General features: G+C 42.3%; 1 protein-coding gene across 2 annotated transcripts in view; it reads right to left on the reverse strand.

Moving 5' to 3' along the window:
• The window catches only part of GPAT2 (glycerol-3-phosphate acyltransferase 2, mitochondrial), a 100,767-nt gene that overhangs the window by 14,612 nt on the left and 67,256 nt on the right, over nucleotides 1–18,899 (reverse strand). For both annotated transcript variants that reach the window (XM_040345925.1, XM_040345926.1), the window contains 4 exons: nucleotides 15,674–15,774; nucleotides 7,285–7,355; nucleotides 3,871–4,132; nucleotides 1,725–1,858 (listed from right to left, as the gene is read on the reverse strand). In XM_040345925.1, the coding sequence (XP_040201859.1) occupies nucleotides 1,725–1,858; nucleotides 3,871–4,132; nucleotides 7,285–7,355; nucleotides 15,674–15,774 (568 nt within the window). The remainder of the gene's footprint in view (nucleotides 1–1,724; nucleotides 1,859–3,870; nucleotides 4,133–7,284; nucleotides 7,356–15,673; nucleotides 15,775–18,899) is intronic.

Consider the following 18,899-nt stretch of genomic DNA (forward strand, 5'->3'; position numbering starts at 1 on the left):
ATTTGGGGTCTTTTAAACCCCTGATCTCTCCATAAAGAGTACCGGTCACCACCTAATACTGTCACAAGGGATGTATACATCCCTTATGACAGCAATAAAAGTGATCAAAACACAACGTAAAAATAAATAAAATACGATTTTTTTTTTAATGCCCCCGTCCCCCGTAAGCTCACGCAGCAAAGAAAACGCATACGCGAGTCGCGCCCGCATATGTAAACGGTGTTCGAATCACACATGTGTCAGAGAGAGAGCAATAATTCTAGCACTTGACCTCCTCTAACTCTAACCTGGTAACTGTAATTTTTTTTTAAAGCGTCGCCTATGGAGATTTTTAGGTAGTTTGTCACCATTCCACGAGTGTGTGCAATTTCAAAGCGTGACATGTTAGGTATCCATTTACTAGGAGTAACATCTTTCACATTATAAAAAAAATTGGGCTAAATTTACTGTTTAGTTCTTTAATTCATGAAAGTGTATTTCCCCCAAAATAGTGCCTTTGAAAAACTGCTGCACAAATACTGTGTGACATAAAATATTGCAATGACCATTTTATTCTCTAGGGTCTCTGCTAAATTATATATATATAGATATAGATATAGATATAGAGAGAGAGAGAGAGAGAGAGAGAGAGAGAGAGAGAGAGAGAGAGAGAGAGAGAGAGAGAGAGAGATTATATATATATATATATATATATATATATATATATATATATATATATATATATATATATATATATATATATATATATATATATATATATAATCTAATGTTTGTGGGTTCCAAGTAATTTTCTAGCGAAAAATACAGATTTTAACTTGTAAGCAAATTTCAGAAATAGGCTTGGGCATGAACGGGATAATGTAGCCCAAGTGTAGTGCTTTAGTTTGATTTGTTTATAAAGCTCAATTTCTTGTTCCCAACTGCAGCTGTTATCATTAAATCGGTTTCACTGAAAATTCGGCCTGGACCAGTCTTTTGTTTATCCTACTTCAAACCATGTCAGGTGTTAACCTCTTGCCGCTGATGGCACCCATATATGCAGCTTCTTGTCATGTAAGCACTTTTCTATGCTGAGAATGTGCTCCCTGCGCACTCCCAGCACTGTTACCGGCAGGAACAGGAAAGCTTCTGACGCATACTTGCGATCGGGAACTTTCCAATCATATGAACGCCAATCACATCAGTCACATGACCCGAATGCCCAACCCCTGGCATTTAGACGTTTAAAGCCCAGCCATAGACAGTGCAAATTTATTTTCTGCAACTTGGGTACAACCAGCCTGCCGGATTTGCTTGCATGCAGCATGATTCCCCCGTCAACACCGAGTGTTGACAGGGAAATCTCTCCTGCCGAGCAATTTTCTTCCAGTGGAGGAAGACAGTGATCATCACTAGCGGCTATGATCGATTAACTTGGCACATTCAGAGGCCCCATTAATGGTTCAAATCCCAGCAGGTTCCTGATGAACCGGCCGAGATTCAAACTGTCTATGGCCGGCCTTAAAGGGTCAAGGGGCAGGAAGGGGTTAAATGCCATCTGTGGGGGATGAGAGAGATTTCCCTTCACTTCCTATTCAGTCTGCCACCTGTCATCAGAAAGGATTGTGGACATCCCAAATGTGGACACAGGCATCAAAAAAACATTGAGAGATTCCAATGCTTGCTCCCTTTATCCAAACAAGAAAAAACCTTTGTGGCTTGAGATGGAATTTCATTATACATACTGGCTGGAGGAGGATATTTTTGTTAAGCAGGGAACAGAAAGCCATCATCATTTCAATCAGTTCTTCTTCAGATAGGAAAATTTCCGTCACACAAAAACTGGGCAGTTGTACCATTAAGGCATGCAAAGTGCAGGCTGCAGGTATAAGGAAAAAAGGGATTTAGAAAATGGCACTATAGTAGGAGCCACATGGATTATTTTGAATTAAACTTTCCTTGTACTTTGCATAAATATCATGATCAGCACCCATTCTGCATCAATAAAGGGAGTCCCCGACTTATCAACGACTCCTACTTACGAATGGGGCTCAATGCTAGCTGCTTGTGCTCCACGATGGTCCCGGATACATCCGAGCGGCTATCTTGTCACATTGCACACTGCAGTACTGCATAGCCAGAAGAGCCACAATAGCGCCCAGAACATGCCACATTCCCGCACAGGCGGAAGCCGGAACATCTCACATCCAGCACAGGCAGAAGTTACACTTACAAGCAGTGTTCCGCATTACGAAAGAGATTTCACTTACGAACAAACCTACAGTCCTTATTGCATTCGTAAGTCGAGGAATCCCTGTATATTACAAATATTGCCAAATACAGTATGTCAGATATACACTTTACGGGCAAGTTTGTGGACACCTGACTATTACACTCCGTGAGGCACTGGCTGGCAGGATTGTGGATGGTGTATATGTGTCACCTACTTCTCACACCTACCATTAGTGAGGAGTGTCATTGTTTGTGTTTGATATAAAGAAATTCAACTTTTTGTTTGCTTAGATCTTAAGTTTTGGTCGTGGTCTTGAAGCCCAGTGGCTTTGGGTGAGATAAAGCCTGACTGATGCTGAGCGCTCTCTCAATTTCACTCTCTGCTGTGAGAACCCGCTGCTGGCAGAACACTAACAATGTACATGAGCTGTTGGGGAATCCATTGTGGGGCATACTGTTTTTCATGAACTGAAGTTTAGTCAGTGACACGAACAACGATTTGTTTTATACTACAGACATGCTGTATAAAGCCCTCCTGTATCAAACCTGTGTTTGCTGCTTTGCAGAATAAAAAGTGCAGGACAAACCTGCTTGGACTGTTCCTGTGTGTTCCAGTCTTGTGTGTGGTCTGTCATTGCTACTATCAGTTCAGCCTCCAACCTCTTACAATTTGTATCATGTTGATGGATATTCCATACCAAAATTATAGGTATTAGTATGAAATAGAACCCCCTTTGCAACTGTTAAAGCTTCAACTCTTCTGGCTCTCCATAAGGTTACAGTGTGTGCCTGTTGAAACATCAGCCAAAAAGTTTGTGCGGTCATATACAGATATTTGATGAGAAGACCTGACTTGCAAATGATTCAGAATCAGGTGGTAAGTACAGTTGAGGTTGGGGCTCTGGTGAAGGCCACTGGAGTGCCTCCATACCAAACTCATTGAGCCTTGCCCGTTTGGGGCTAGCTTTGTACACAGGGGCACGGTAGAATGACCTAGAAGTCTTGTCTGCAACCACAGCAGACAGTCTTGTAGTTGCCACAGTCACACCCACAGTCCAATAAATATTCCTCCAGCTCTCCAACGAACGGCCCATACAAAGGTACGGGCAGAGAGAAGGAGGAAGAGTTTACAGGAGCCTGACATTGCACCCACAATCCAGGAGCCTGACATTGCACCCACAATCCACTGATCGCCGGTGCAATGCTTTGCAGGTTTATGTAAAAAAAATTAATGATAAAAAAAAGGCACATTTTTTTTCTCTGCAAAAACATGTGCTTTCTTTTTTTACCCCCCCCCCCCCCCCCCCCCAACAGTGAACCTAGACTTTAATGCCTTTGTACACTATAGCAGCAACAGCACCCTTCACTGGAAACACCTGACCGCAACTTGAAGGGGGCGTTTACATACTTCTCAATATATAATCTAAGTGTGATGGTCAGGTGTTCACAAACGTTTAACCATTTAGTAAATATGCCCAAAACCAAATGAAATTGTGATAAAAAGGTATACAATCACAACATGAACAGATATGGTATTATTAATGCCACAATTTATAATTTACCAATTTTTTTTCTAATACAAATATTCTGTCTATTTTCACAGCTTGATAAATGTGCAAAAAAAGTTAAACTGCTGAACCAGAATTTGAGCTACTTAACCTCCTACAGCCTCATAAAGGAAGACAGGGAGCAAGGTGGCACTCCTTTGTGCCAGATCTCTAATGCTGTCATGTGATTCTCGACAGAGTACATATACATCAATGGATGGTACTGAAAAGATGGTCACGCAGCTGTGCAACATGTAGAGACTGTGGCGAAGCAGGTCCCAGCGCTGACCAGAAAACCCCAAGTCAAATCCACGAAGGAGGATATCTTCTGTCATTGAAGACAATTCAGAAAGCAGTCTAGATAGGGAAACCCCCTAAAAGAACACAACAGTATTAACGTGATATTAAAGTCTCTTTAAAAAAAAAGAAAAAATCATGTCATACTTACCTGCCCTGTGCAGTGGCTTTACACAGAGCAGCCCTGTCCTCGCCTATAAGAACGATCAATCGGCGGAACTGCTGCGATGATCGTTCTTATGGTGCACAGAATCGCCGGCTGAAGTGAAACAATAAAAGTGAAATATTCCTTTCAATGTTGTACCGGGGGGGGGGGTGTGTCTATAGTATGCCTGTGAAGTAGTGCTTGCTTCCCGTGCTTAGAACCGTCCCTGCACAAAGTGTCATTTCTGGAGGGAAAAATTTAAATTTAAAACCACTCGTGGCTATAATGAATTGTCGGCAATACAGAGAAAAGTCATTCATAAAAAATTAAATTAATAAGGTGTGGGCTTCCCCCCAAATATCAATTTCAGACCCTTCAGGTCTGGTATGGATTTTAAGGGGAAAAACCACCCCCAAATTTAAAAAAAAATGGCATGGATTTCCCCCAAAAAATCCACACCAGACCCTTGATCCGAGCACGCAACTTGGCAGGCCGCAGAAAAAGAGGGGGGGACGAGAGAGCACCCCCCTCCTGAACCGTACCAGGCCACATGCCCTCAACATTGGGAAAATGCTTTGGGGGTCTGCGGGCGGGGGGCTTATCGGAATCTGGAAGACCCGTTTAACAAAGGAGACCCCCAGATCCTTTCACAAAGAAAGTGTAAATTGTAAAAAAAAAAAAACACAGTTGGGAAAGTCCTTTATTAAAAAATAAATAAAAACAATTACAGCGGTGGTAATCCACTCTCGGACTCCGCTCCAACGCTGTCGGTATCCTGCAACGGTAATCTCCTCTCCGGGGTCCAGAGATAAGAAGATCTCCTCTTCATCCAGGATCCATCGATGAGATCTCCATCCAGCGCACGCATCACCTGCTCCACCGGAGACAGTCCGGCGAATGATGCAGCTTCAGCAGTGACAGCTCTTATGTAGGTGAGGGCGGGGCCACCCTTCACGTGACCCCGTCCCCCTCTGGCGCAAGGGAAAGTCCAGGCTTTCCCAGTGACGTGCGGGTGACCCCGCCCCCATATGATGTAACGCAGGTTTGCCGTCACAGACTCCCAAAGCATCCTCCCAATGTTGAGGGCATGTGGCCCGGTACTTTTCAGGAGGGGGGGCGCTCTCTCATCCCCCCCCTCTTTTCCTGCGGCCTGCCAGGTTGCGTGCTCGGATCAAGGGTCTGGTGTGGATTTTTGGGGGGAACTCCACGTCATTTTTTTTTTATTTGGGGTGGAGTTCCCCTTAAAAACCATACCAGACCTGAAGGGTCTGAAATGGATATTTGGGGGGAACCCCACGTCATTTCTTTTCTATTTGATGCAGGGTTCCCCTTAATATCCATACCAGACCTGAAGGGTCTGGTAATTGAATTTGGGGGGACCCCCACACTTTTTTTTTTTATGAATGACAATTCATTATAGCCGCAAGTGATTTTAAATGACTTTTTCCTTCAGAAATGGCACTTTGTGCAGGGACATTTCTAAGCACGGGAAACAAGCGCTACTTCACAGGCATACTACACACCTCCCCTAGGTACGAAATTTAAAGGAATATTTCACTATTATTGTTTCACTTTAAGCATTATTAAAATCACTGCCGTTTTTAAAACTTTTTTTTTGCATTGATACATGTCCCCTGGGGCAGGACCCAGGTCCCCAAAAACTTTTTAGGACAATAACTTGCATATTAGCCTTTAAAATTAGCGCTTTAGATTTCCCCTCCCCACAGACTTTTACAGAGTGTTCCGCGGCTTTTCGAATTTGCCACAAACACCCCAAATTGTTCGCTGTTCGTCGAACAGGCAATGTTCGAGTCGAACATGAGTTCGACTCGAACTCGAAGCTCATCCCTAGACATGGGCTTGTCGTAAACAAATTAGCAGGCGCTTGCAGATTTATTTTCTTACACTGTAATGATTGATTTCATTTCTAAGCTCCTTGCAAAACGCATTCACATTCTTTTTTTCTGTGGGCTTTAGGGCTTATTTACACTAGTTTTACCTTTTTAAGTGGATAATTTTTTAAAGGTCTTTTGACAGGCGGCGAGTAGGCATTTTGTTACCTCCTCACTGTCTGTTTTAAACTCTAAAAACCTGCAAGCAGCCTTGTTAAGTTGGATAGGTTATGTTTGGCAGGTGGTGATGCCTGCTGAATGCGACAGGGAAGATAACTTTTGCAGCTCTGCAATGCAAAGCATCATAGTTGCAGAATGTGTATGCCCCTGCCTGCTTTGGCAGCCTAAAGTGGAGCTTTAGTCAGAAAATTAGGTCCTAATGGATTACTTCATGCTGGCCCCTATTTTCAGGTACAGATGTGTAAAATATTAAACATAAGTGCCTTTACAGCCTCAAATCCAATCATGCACAGCAACATCCTGCTTTGCACAGCCTCAGTTGTTTTCTATTCTCAGGTACTACACCCAAAATCAGAGCCACTAGAGCTTGATAGCCCAAGGACTTACTGCTGCTCAGGGACTCTGGGCTTCAGCAAAATAGCAGCTCCCAGCAAACAGGAGCAATGATGGAGGCAATTTATAGCAAACACTACTTTTGGAATGTACGTTCCTTGCTAAAGAACATGATTTATTATCAGGTTGTTATGGGTAAAAGTTCTGCTTTAATAGGGAGCAGTTGGGGGCATGTAAAAATGCAGCTCAAACCCAATATGACTATACAGCTAGGGGTTGACATACCAGTTGTGCAGCTGGTGTGTCATAAGCTACAAGATATCATGTAGCCTATGACACGGCTCATTTCTATTTAGCTGTCATTTGAGACACAGTGAATGTCTTATCCGGTCTAGGAGTAGAATGGAGGGAAATGTTGGTCTTGCATAGGGGCAACCTGGAGACATGGTCCACCTCTGCATCCAGCTGCCTATATCTGTGAATTAACTGACTGTTTTGATATGCAGTTTTCACTGAAGGTAAACTTGTTTGTGCAATGGAATTCCACTGACAGGTCAAATACGGCATGCAATATGCTTTTGTGAACAGTCACCCATAAAAGAGCTACATGTGTCCCACCCCATAGCACAAATCACTTCTGAGGTTCTGAATTTCTTACAGGAATGTACAATATACTCACAGTTTTGTGTTTGTGGAGGAGAAGAGCTGAAATCATGTGAGAAGCCATGACTGATGAGCAGGACAATGCAGCTGAAAGAAAAAAAAGTCAATGTCAAAAGCGGGTTTTAGCATATTAACATATTAAAACCTAACTCCAGACAAACTATTTGTTTCGATTTGGGAATATTGAATGACCAAACTTAGTTTGAATATAGTGTAGCAACTAAGCACCCCCTATTAAACACATGGACAATAGTCTGCAGGGTTATAAATTTAAACCTGCTGCTGTGCTTAATACTGTATAATTGTAAACAATACATCAGTACAATCTAAATAATGCAATGTTATAAAGTGCTGCAATTAAAGTGCAATAAAATCAATCTCTAAAAATGTCCATCCATCAAATAGTATCCTCTTAGGCCTCGTACACACGACAGAGTTTCTCGGCAGAATTCACCGAGAAACTCGGTCAAAACCCGGATTCTGCCGAGAAACTCTGTCGTCTGTACAGTTTTGGCTCGATGGAGCCGCCGAGGAGCTCGACGAGGAAATAGAGAACATGTTCTCTATTTTCTCGTTGGCCGCGTTGTTCTATAGGAGAAGGCGGCCCGCCGAGGTCCTCGGCGGCTTCATCCCAAAACGAGACGAGGAACTCGACGTGCCAAGCACGTCGAGTTCCTCTGTCGTGTGTACGGGGCCCAAGTCCTCCAAAGTGTTTTTTTCCCCATCCCCAAAAGTAATATTTAACCATAAATGCATCCAATGATTAAAGTGCTTGTATGTTTGACTTACAGTGCTCTTTTCCAACATTCCAAAGACATACATGCCTGTGTTCACCATCCACCCTGAGTACCCCCTTTTCCAGGGGGTACTCCATGTAGTACCCCCTTTTCCAGTGGAGGTACAGTGCATGTGAACTTTTGGCTATGTGCCCATCTCCAGCACTGGACTCGCCTATACCAATCAAGCACGCAGAAGGAGGCGCAGAGGAGGGAGCATCCCTCCGGGCATTCCAAGCCCTTCGGCACAAACAGTGATGGACAGCTGGGCTCACCATGACACCATCCACAATGCTACGTCCGCAGGCGGGCTCTCAGTGTTGACAATGAGGATATCCCCAAACTTTCTGGCTTGCTCCGCTTACACTTTCTAACATGTGCTTATGACTTGGTGAACCCTCTTCATCTTGTGTTTTACCTTTTGAGAGCTTACTTAGATTATTAAATTGGGTGAAGCGGTGTTCACTTGAATATCCAATGCTGTGATATCTTCTTGTCATTGTAGATATTTTAATACATGGATTATGCTGTTTTTTAAAACATTCCCAATACTGCTGGCACCACTTAATTTGAATTTAACCACTTCCTTACTGGGCACTTAAACCCCTTCCTGACCAGAGGACTTTTTGCGATTCGGCACTGCGTCGCTTTAACTGACAATTGCGCGGTCGTGCGACGTGGCTCGAAAACAAAATTAACGTCCTTTTTTCCCCACAAATAGAGCTTTCTTTTGGTGGTATTTGATCACCTCTGCGGTTTTTATTTTTTGCGCTATAAACAAAAATAGAGCGAAAATTTTGAAAAAAAAAATATATATTTTTACTTGTTGCTATAATAAATGGCTCAATTTTTTTTTTTTACGTTTTTTTTTTATCCTCAGTCTAGGCCGATACGTATTCTACATATTTTTAGTAAAAAAAAAAAAAAAAAAAAAAATCGCAATAAGCGACTGGTTTGCGCAAAAGTTATAGCGCCTACAAAATAAGGGACAGAATTATTATTATTATTTTTTTTTTTTTACTAGAAATGGCGGCGATCTGCGATTTTTATTGGGACTGCAACGTTATGGCGGACACATCGGACACTTTTGACACATTTTTGGCGCCATTCACATTTATACTGCAATCAGTGCTATAAATATGCACTAATTACTGTATAAAAAAATTTTTTTACTAGAAATGGCGGCGATCTGCGATTTTTTTATTGGGACTGCGACGTTATGGCGGACACATCGGACACTTTTGACACATTTTTGGCGCCATTCACATTTATACTGCAATCAGTGCTATAAATATGCACTAATTACTGTATAAATGTGACTGGCAGGGAAGGGGTTAACACTAGGGGGTGAGGAAGGGGTTAAATGTGTATCCTAATTAGTGTTCTAACTGTGGGGGAGGGGGGGTGACTGGGGGGGGTGACCGATCTGTGTCTCTATGTACAAGAGACACAGATCCGTCTCCTCTCTCCCCTGACAGCACCGCTGTCTGCGAGAGCCGGGAATGAGAGATGATCTCATATGTAAACATATGAGATCATCTCTCATTGGCCGCACAGATCGCCTAGGAAACGGCCGCTCCGATTGGCCGTTCACGGCGATCTGTGACTGGCTGTGTCCAAGGGACACGGCCAGCACAGCAGTTCTCCGCTGCGCGCTCGGGAACGCGCGCGGGGAACGCGAAAAGGGGCGGCCGTAAAAACACGGCCTCCCAGAGAAGTAGAGCCACCCGGCGGCCGTATATAGTCGTACGGCCGTCGGGAAGTGGTTAAGCAAGTTTTTATTATAACTTTTGAGTTATAAGAAATACTGTTATTTTTTTGCTGTCACTAAGCTGCTGCACCAATTTCCCCCCTTACTTGCTCCTCCCCTCTCATTTTGTAGGCAAGCACCAGATGGATTTATTCTCATTTCTTTCCACTTCATTAATGTAAATTGCTCCATCTCCCTCAATCCCTTTGTCTGGGAGCCTTTTGAATGCTTTGATACGTTTGTGATTTACGTACACAGTTGAAGTGATCCTTTGTCAGATGACAGTGTCTCAGAACAATGATGAGGGGGCTGCAGCCGTGTTGGAGATTGTGGCACCTTTCTAGAGGACATATGTGTCCCCCCCTCCACACCAGCGACATGTCTTATCTAATACCTGCTCCCCATTCTAAAAAGGGAGGATATAACCTTTTAGTTTCAGGTATGAATTTATAGTTAGACATGCAGACATCGCATAGCATGTCTGGAATATCTGGTATAAAAGAAAAAAAAAATGCATGGCTGAAAGTATGAGTAATACCTTTCCTTAAAATCCCTGAAAGACCTCTTATCAAATAAAGAATATTTCTATTGTGAGATGTGACAAGCATAATGTTGACAGATTTTTTTTCCCCTCGATTCAAAAAGGTATCCATAGGCATGAAATTCATACCTGAAATTGCAGCACATTTGGACAATTCTGGATCTTTATCATGGGCATAGTTAACTGCTGATTGGTTTACAGACCTTTATGTTAATCAGCTTGGTTTGAGTGTTTTAGTCAGCACAGAATTTAGCAGAATTTTCCTGGTGGTGGTAATAACCAGGAAGAGCTGGGAGAACACTTTGCAACTAATAAGGTTAATTGGCAACAGGTCAGTAACATGATTGGGTATAAAAAGGGTAACTTGGAGAACCAGTGTTTCAGACGTAAAGATAGGCAGAGGTTCACCAATCCGTGAAAAGTAGCATCTAAAAATTGTGTAACAATTTCACAATGTTCCTCAATGTAAATTGCAAAAACTTTAAATATATAATTTTCAGTTCATAATATCAAAAGATTCTGAAAATCTGGAGAAATATCTGTGTGCAAGGGAAAAGGCCTAAACGCAATATGGATGCCCGTGATCTTCTGACCCTCAGATGGCACTGCATTAAAAACAGACATGATTCTGTGATGGACACAGTACACCATGCCATCCAAAAACGCAAGTTAAAGCTCTGCCATGCAAAGAAACCATATCTAAACATGATTCAGAAACACATCCATTTTATTCCCAGAGGGTAGAAGCCCTGGAAAGGGAGGGTGGCTGACATTTCTACATTTGTGCTGTGTACGTTGGATACTCAGAGTCATCACTTCTTATGGCACTGGCAACTGGCCCATCTGCACCATGGAAAGGCATAGCGCAAACTTGGGTCAAGTTGAAGCAGGATGGGTAAAATCTTGTAGAAAGCCAGATGTGGCTTGCATGCCTTAGTTTTAAGGCCCCTGCTCTAGAGGAAAGGAAACCAAGCCTTTCATAATACATTTTCTGTATTCTCATGTGGACCAATTTGGGGTACAGATAAACATATGCCTGTCTTTGTCTGGGAATGGGACAAAGACAGTGACATGCCTCATCACCATCCATCATTTTTGGTTATAACACCTGCCTGTCTATGCCCAGCCTTGACCAACATGAATGAGTGACCACTAACATGCATTTTGAGCTCCATGGTACCTTTCTACTAGCATTAAACTTGTTAAGCTTATTAATATCAGACAAATAAAAAAAATGACTGTATACAATCACCATATCTGTCACTGTAAATTTCACAATTTCATTCTGGGTACCAAATATCCAGTTGAGAAATGGCCATGCATGCATATGGACACAACTTTGGTTAATCTGTCTGCTTTTCCTGTCCCAAGCAGGTAATATGGTCAATGAAAACTTAACTGTACGTTTTAGATTAATGAAAGTAGTGCAAAACAGATGCAGTTGCTGAAAGGCCACGTTCTTGTTTGTTCACTTTTAATTTCTAAAATTCCAGCAATTATATACTTTTGCAAAAATAAAAAAGCTTTTTCTACACACACTTGCCTCACTGTCCTCATGGCTGTTTGAAAACACTGCTCCATTACTTCTGCCTTACTTCCTGGACAGACTTTAGGTTATGAGACAGGAAGGAGTTGACCAGCTGATGCAGGGTGTGTGCCAATGAGGTCAGCTGGCCAACTCCTTCCTGTGTCCTAAAGTCTGTCCAGGAAGAAAGGCAGAAGTAATGGAGAAGTGTTTTCAAACAGCCACAAAGAAAGGGAGGTAAGCATGTGTAGAATAAATGAAAAGATTTTTTATTTTTGCAAATGAAGAAGTTTAATAATGCTAAATTTGTACATAGGGGAGCTGGAATTTTGACCATTTGATCTGACCACACTCCTGGCTAAGGGACAGAATTCTCTTTTTAAGCTCTGTTCACACTGATGCCACATAAGATCCGACTTGGGATACCCCAAGTCGGATGAGGTAAAGTTCAATGTTTACACTACTTTGATAAGACTTCAATGCCAGAGTGTAAAAAGTCACATCTAAGTCGTATCAATGTCAGACTCCAAAATTGCACTGAAAGTCGCGCGACTTTTGAGTTGAGCAAGAGTGAACCAAGCCTTAAATTGGAAAATAAATGTCATACCAATTAGATGACGGTTTCACCTTACTATGGTTAAAAAAATAAAATAAAAATAGTACTGGTTTCTAAAAGGCAGCTATAAAATAGACTATGGATAGATAGACTTTATGTATGAATAGAGCAGGAAGGAGATGTGCAGGATTGCAGAAACAGCTGGGGCAACTCATCATGAAATGGATGGTGGAGCAATAATAATTGGGACTGTAGCTGGCAATGCCCTGTGGCACCCACACACGAGGTACTTAACTTTGCCAAAAAGGGAAGGCTGTCAGTTTAAGGTTACTAACCTTCCCAAATGAATCATTAATTTTTTTTTACAGTTGTTTCTGAATTTTATTATAGAATAACCTGTGTTTGCCTTTCTTTAAAGGGGTTGTAAAGCTACATTTTTTTTTTACCTATATCTGATCTATATGCTGCATAGATCGGGAATCTATTTATTATTTCTGCCAAAATTAGTTTTACCTGTTATATAGATAATGTTTTTTGGCACTTCCTCCTTTACTGTATGTTCGATTGCCTTAGCTTCCGTTTTTTGGAGCGCACTTCCTGCCGCAACGTCATGTGTTAATAGGAACTACAATTCCCTTGATGCTTAGCTGCATCGCGCAGTGCCGCTTTTTAGTTGACTCAAAGAACGAGAACGAGCCTTGTTCTCAAAGTCCATTACAGCCTTCGGTGCACAGACACCTCCCAGCAGCCACGCTCATTCCCACTTCCCAAGCACGTCCATATTCTAAACAAACACTAAGTTACTGCTGGAAGTGAAAGGTTCGGCTTAGTGAGGGAGCTGAATGGAAAAGAGAATTGATCTGAATGATCTGAGAAAAATGCATCTTTTGCTGTATCGTTTTAAAAAAAAGAAAGAAATCCCTGTTGGAGTGTGGCCATCCGGATTGAAATATTTTCTATATGCCATTTTGCATACTGAGCCAGCACCATCATTTTGAGGAGGAGAAGATTTTTTGTGACCCAGACACCAGGAGCGGGTTCCTTCCCTGTTTAATAAAATATTGGCTAGTGGTTACAAACTCAACAAGCAATGGAAAGCTAGGAAACAATCTATTCCACTGTGGGTACAGGGGGTATGACAGGGGTGCCCAACCTTTTGAAGAGCAAGGGCCACTTAAGCAACTTGGTAACCGGTCTCGGGCCACAGTGAGTGGAGTGGGTGAATGGCAGCCCACTTGGCTCTATAGAGCCCACTCTACTCTCAGCACACCAAACTCAATGGAAATAACAGAAGTCTATGGCTCAGTACAGGTAACCCACAGGTGCACTTCTCTGTACCTATGTATCAGTTTGAAAGCAGTCCAGTAACCACTGCAGAACAGATATGCCCATATATACACATTGATTTTAGTAATACAAATTTACCTTTAATAACAGTATTCTATTCTATTTTATTCCATCCCAGAGCAGGAGTTCGTGGGCCACATCAGAGGGCTCCACGGGCCACATGTGGCCCCCTGGGCCACTGGTTGGGCACACCTGGTGTATGACAAGTGTAATCTGTCTAATGCTGGTAGCTAAAGTTTTTTTTTAAAGTCACGTGACATTAGCGCAAAAATCCCTGGCTGACAGCAGGGATAAATAATTATTTGTTAGGCTGGCTGGTACCAACTCCTTAACAACCAGCATTCAACTTCCTTCACCTACCAAAAAACACAGTAGTGTCAAAATGCAACCAAGTCATACTGCATATCAATAAAAACTTGCTAAAATCCACGCTAATGGTGAAAATAATATATAGTATAATGTATAATTATAGTATAATGGTGAAAATATATAGTCTATAGCAGGGGTCTCCAAACATTCTAAACAAAGGGCCGGTTTATTGTCCTTCAGACTCTTGGAGGGCCGCACTTTGGCCAGTGGGAGTGAAAATTTTCCTGGCATCATTGTTAGTAAACATCTGGTATTGGGGGAGGAATAGTGCCCCATTGCTGGAATCGTAGGGAGGAATAGTGCCCCATTAGTGATGTCAGTGGGAGAAATGGTGCTCCATTGTCGGTGTCAGATGGCAGAATAGTATCTCGTATCATTGGGAGGGACAGTGCTCCAAGGGCCGGATAAAGGCAAGCAAAGGGCCACATCCGGCCCACGGGCAGCAGTTTGGAGACCACTGGTCTATAGTCTCTCACAAAATGGTCAACTGTAGTGACTGGAGGAAGATTTTTACAGTAGCCTTTTTTCCTAAAGATGTTTTATTATTAGGGCTGTTACTGATCAAATTTTTTGTGTTCGATTAATCGATTATTTTTTTAATTGATTAATCGACTAATTTCGATTAATTATAACGCACGTACAGATCCAACTACTTTTAGCTGATCTCCTCCTTGCAGGCTGATTCCCAGTGCAGCTACCAACCACTGTAAAAATGGATAGCAGGATACAAAAAACACACAAAAGGCAGTGCTCGATAGGAATAGAATTAAAAAACTTTTATAGTCTTCAAGTAGGTAACCAAATAAATATTGCACTGGAGATAAAATCGATGTAGCTACATAAACTGTAAAAATGGTGCGAGTAATACCAAATGGTAGCAAAAGCAGTCATAAAAACATGTAGCTAAGTATGATACTGGTATAAAAATGTGTACAATGATACCACTGCTGAATCCAGATGAGGAGAGGTTAACATCAGTCCGTCGGCATGTAGATGTCCCATGAAGGGAACTATCACAACTCCCAGTGGATGGCTGTAGAATCCCAGGTTGATAGAGGGAAGTGATAGAGGGAAGTGTAACAGTCCTTGCGTGTGGCAGATAGTGAGGTCCTGCCGGCATGCAGATATGAAGGCACAGCAAAGGAGCCCTTCAGATGGACACGGCAAGCCCCGCCGGTGTCCGTGACGTCACCGGATCTCCGATGGAACTCCCTGAAGGCCCGGAAGGCGGCGGAGAGTACCAATCAAAAGAATTTTAATCGATCAAAAAAATTTAAGATTAATCGATGAATTAATAGTTAATTTCCACAGCCCTATTTATTATTAATGTTTTCAACCTTGTTCTTTACCCTGCCTACGGTTTTTCCTATTTACACAGTGTAATAATTGAAAATTCATTCATCTTAATGAGGAAAAGATTTGTAAATAGGATTTATTTTTACTTAAAATAAATGTTTATTATAATTCGCATTATAAAGAAACAAAATTAAAACATGTGCATTTTTTTCGAACCAACTGACTGACAATAAAAGGCATTTTACCTCGGAGTGAATGCATCAAGAAGCCACGCAGTAATGCTTGTTCCTGGAAGACAGTTCTGCTGGCATCACTTTCCACTGCGGTCTCATCATACATCTTTTTCCTAAACAAAAAAAAACAGGATAAGCTGGGAGGTAATTTTACTAGTGATAGTAATGAGAATAGATTGCTTTTTACATTTCTTTTTGGAGGAGGAAAGGGGTGGTAGAGTTCCCACTGGACATTTCACTAAAACATTAATGGCCCATTCAGACCTATCCAGTAAGTTGCAAGTTAATACACGTTGTATGAGGGACACCACCTATCCACTTGAACGGGCTGCCAACACTCTACAACAGTTCTAAAATTGCCTTGTAAAGCAGACATGTCTATTTAAAATGAATGCACTGAAATGCACCAACATGTACTGCATGTCTTAACACAACGCATAGGTGTGAATGGGCCCTACAGATTTCCAGCTGCAGTAAACATAGATCACCTTATTGCAGCCTCTGTGATTAGGCTCCCATGCAGGCTCACTAGATACAAGTATTAAAGTGATTCTGTCTCGAGAGAGATACCGTTATACTGACCCATTGGCTTGAATACTTTGGGCCAGATCCACATAGATCGGCAGTAGCGCAGCATATCTAAGATACGCTACGCTGCCGTAACTTATTTGGCTTTGTTTCAAATCCACAATGAATTTGCGCCTTAAGTTACGGCGGCGTAGTGTATCTCTGGCGGCGGAGTTCAAATCGGCGATTAGGGGGCGTGATTCATTTAAATGAACCGCGTCGAATGAACTGCACATGCTCCGTTTCTAAATTTCCCGCCGTGCATTGCGCGAAATGACGTCCCAAGGACGTCATTTTTTAAAATTAGACGTGACTTACGTCCATCCCGATTCACGGACGACTAACGCAAAAAAAATAAAAATATTTCGACGCGGGAACGACGGCCATACTTAACATGGCAAATCTAACTATACGCCGCAAAAAAGCAGCTTTAAATATACGCCGGAAAAAGCCGACGTAAGAGAATGCGACGGCCGCGTACGTTCGTGGATCGTCGGAAATAGTTAATTTGCATACCCGGAGAGGAAAACTACGCAAACTCCACCCAGCGGACGCCGAAGTATTGCATCTACGATCCGAAGCCGTACGCCTGTCGGATCAAACCCAGATGCCGTCGTATCTTGGTTTGAGGATTCAAAACTATAGATACGACTCGGGAAATTTGAAAGTACGCCGCCGTATCAGTAGATACGCCGGCGTACTCTCACTGTGGATCTGGTCCTTTGACTGCATGTTTGACAGTATTTCAAAGGGCAAGAGTACTTTCAAACCAATAAGTGCCCATTTAACCACTTCCATACAGGGCAGTTATACACACATCCATACCGGGCCTATTCTGGCACTTCTCTCCTACATGTACAAATCATATTTTTTTTGCTAGAAAATTACGCAGAACCCCCAAACATTATATATGGTTTTTTTAGCAGACACCCTAAGGGAAAAAAACGATGGTCATTGAAACGTTCTATCTTGCACGCTATTTGCGCAATCATTTTTCAAACGCCTTTTTTTTGGAAAAAAATTTTTTCATGAATTAAAAAAAATAACAAAACAGTAAAGTTAGCCCAATTTTTTTGTAAAATATGAAATATGATGTTACACCGAGTAAATAGATACCTAACATGTCACGCTTTAAAATTGCGCACACTCATGGAATTGCGCCAAACTTCGGTACTTAAAAATCTCCATAGGCAACGCTTTGAAATTTTTTACAGGTTACCAGTTTAGATTTACAGAGGAGATATAGTGCTAGAATTGTTGCTGGCACTCTAACGCACGCGGCGATACCTCACATATGTGGTTTAAACGGCGTTTACATATGTCGGCGGGACTTGCGTGTGCGTTCGCTTCTGCGCGCGAGCTACTGGGGACAGGGGCGTTAAAAAATATATTTTTTATTTCTTTTCTTTTTTTTACATATTTATTTCTTTTTTTATTTAATTTTTTTTATTATCACTTTTATTCCTATTACAAGGGATGTAAACATCCCTTGTAATAGGAATGTGTGTGACAGGTACTCTTTATGGAGAGATGCGGGGTCAATAAGACCGCACATCTCTCCTCCAGGCTGGAAAGCATGAAATCGGTGAAAAAAAATTCACTGATCTCATGCTTACGGTTGCTTAGCAGCCGCAATTGCGGCTTTGTTTACTTACGGGGACCCGGGCGTGACGTCATCACATCGCGCCCGGGTCCTCCGACGGTCATAGAGATGACTGGTGACCATCTGGTCACCAGTCATCTCTATGCTTCCTGCCAGCGCCGGACGATTCGTTCTCCGGGCCCCCGATGGCACGGGAGAGCCCGGAGAAGCACCGGATGGCGGCGGGAATCGCCGCTATGATCGTTCTTACGTTGTGCAGAATCGCCGGCACAAGAGAAGGATATCTGAATGATGCCTCTAGCTGCAGGCATCATTCAGATATCCACCCGCAAAGCCCAGGACGTCACATGACGTCCTCCTGGATCGAGGAGGGGTTCCTGCCGCCGTCATTTCACAATGACGCGGTAGGGAAGTGGTTAAAGACACTTAAAGGAGTTGTAAAGGAAAATTTTGCTGAAATTACCGTTTACAGGGTATAGAGACATAATAGTTAACAGATTCCTTTTAAAATTGATTAAAAATAGATAAAAATCAATCATATAATGTACCTCTAGTTTCGTTTTTGCATGTTATCCTGCCTCTGTGCATGTACAGAGCCATAGAGCAGTGATGGTTTGGAAATGTAAACTAGAATCTCCCAGTACTGTGGTCATCAGGAAACAGACAACCAGGAAGTGTCCAGAACAGAGAAGTATTACAGCAACATCAGAGCAAAAACGAACAATGAGGACATGAAACCAGGACTGCAGTAAGGTAAAGGAAGCTATTTAGCTAAAAAAAAATTCCTTTAGTGACCCTTTAACTAGAGCTGGCAGGCCTGTCTTGCTGGAAGACACAACAAATCTGTGCTCCAGAACTTCTTTCACTTTGCCCTGTGCAGCTCTACTATTTCGTATGGAGTCAAGAGCACACCTTTTTTAAACCTGTGAAAAAAATAAATAAAAAATCCCAAAGTGCAAGGTATAAACAAAGACGTCCACCCCTGGTGTCTATAAATCAGCCATCCTTTTAACCACTTGCTTACTGGGCACATAAACCCCCTTCGTGCCCAGGCGAAATCTCAGCTTC

This window comes from Rana temporaria, chromosome 3 (assembly GCF_905171775.1).
Source record: "Rana temporaria chromosome 3, aRanTem1.1, whole genome shotgun sequence".
NCBI classification, from domain to species: domain Eukaryota; kingdom Metazoa; phylum Chordata; class Amphibia; order Anura; family Ranidae; genus Rana; species Rana temporaria.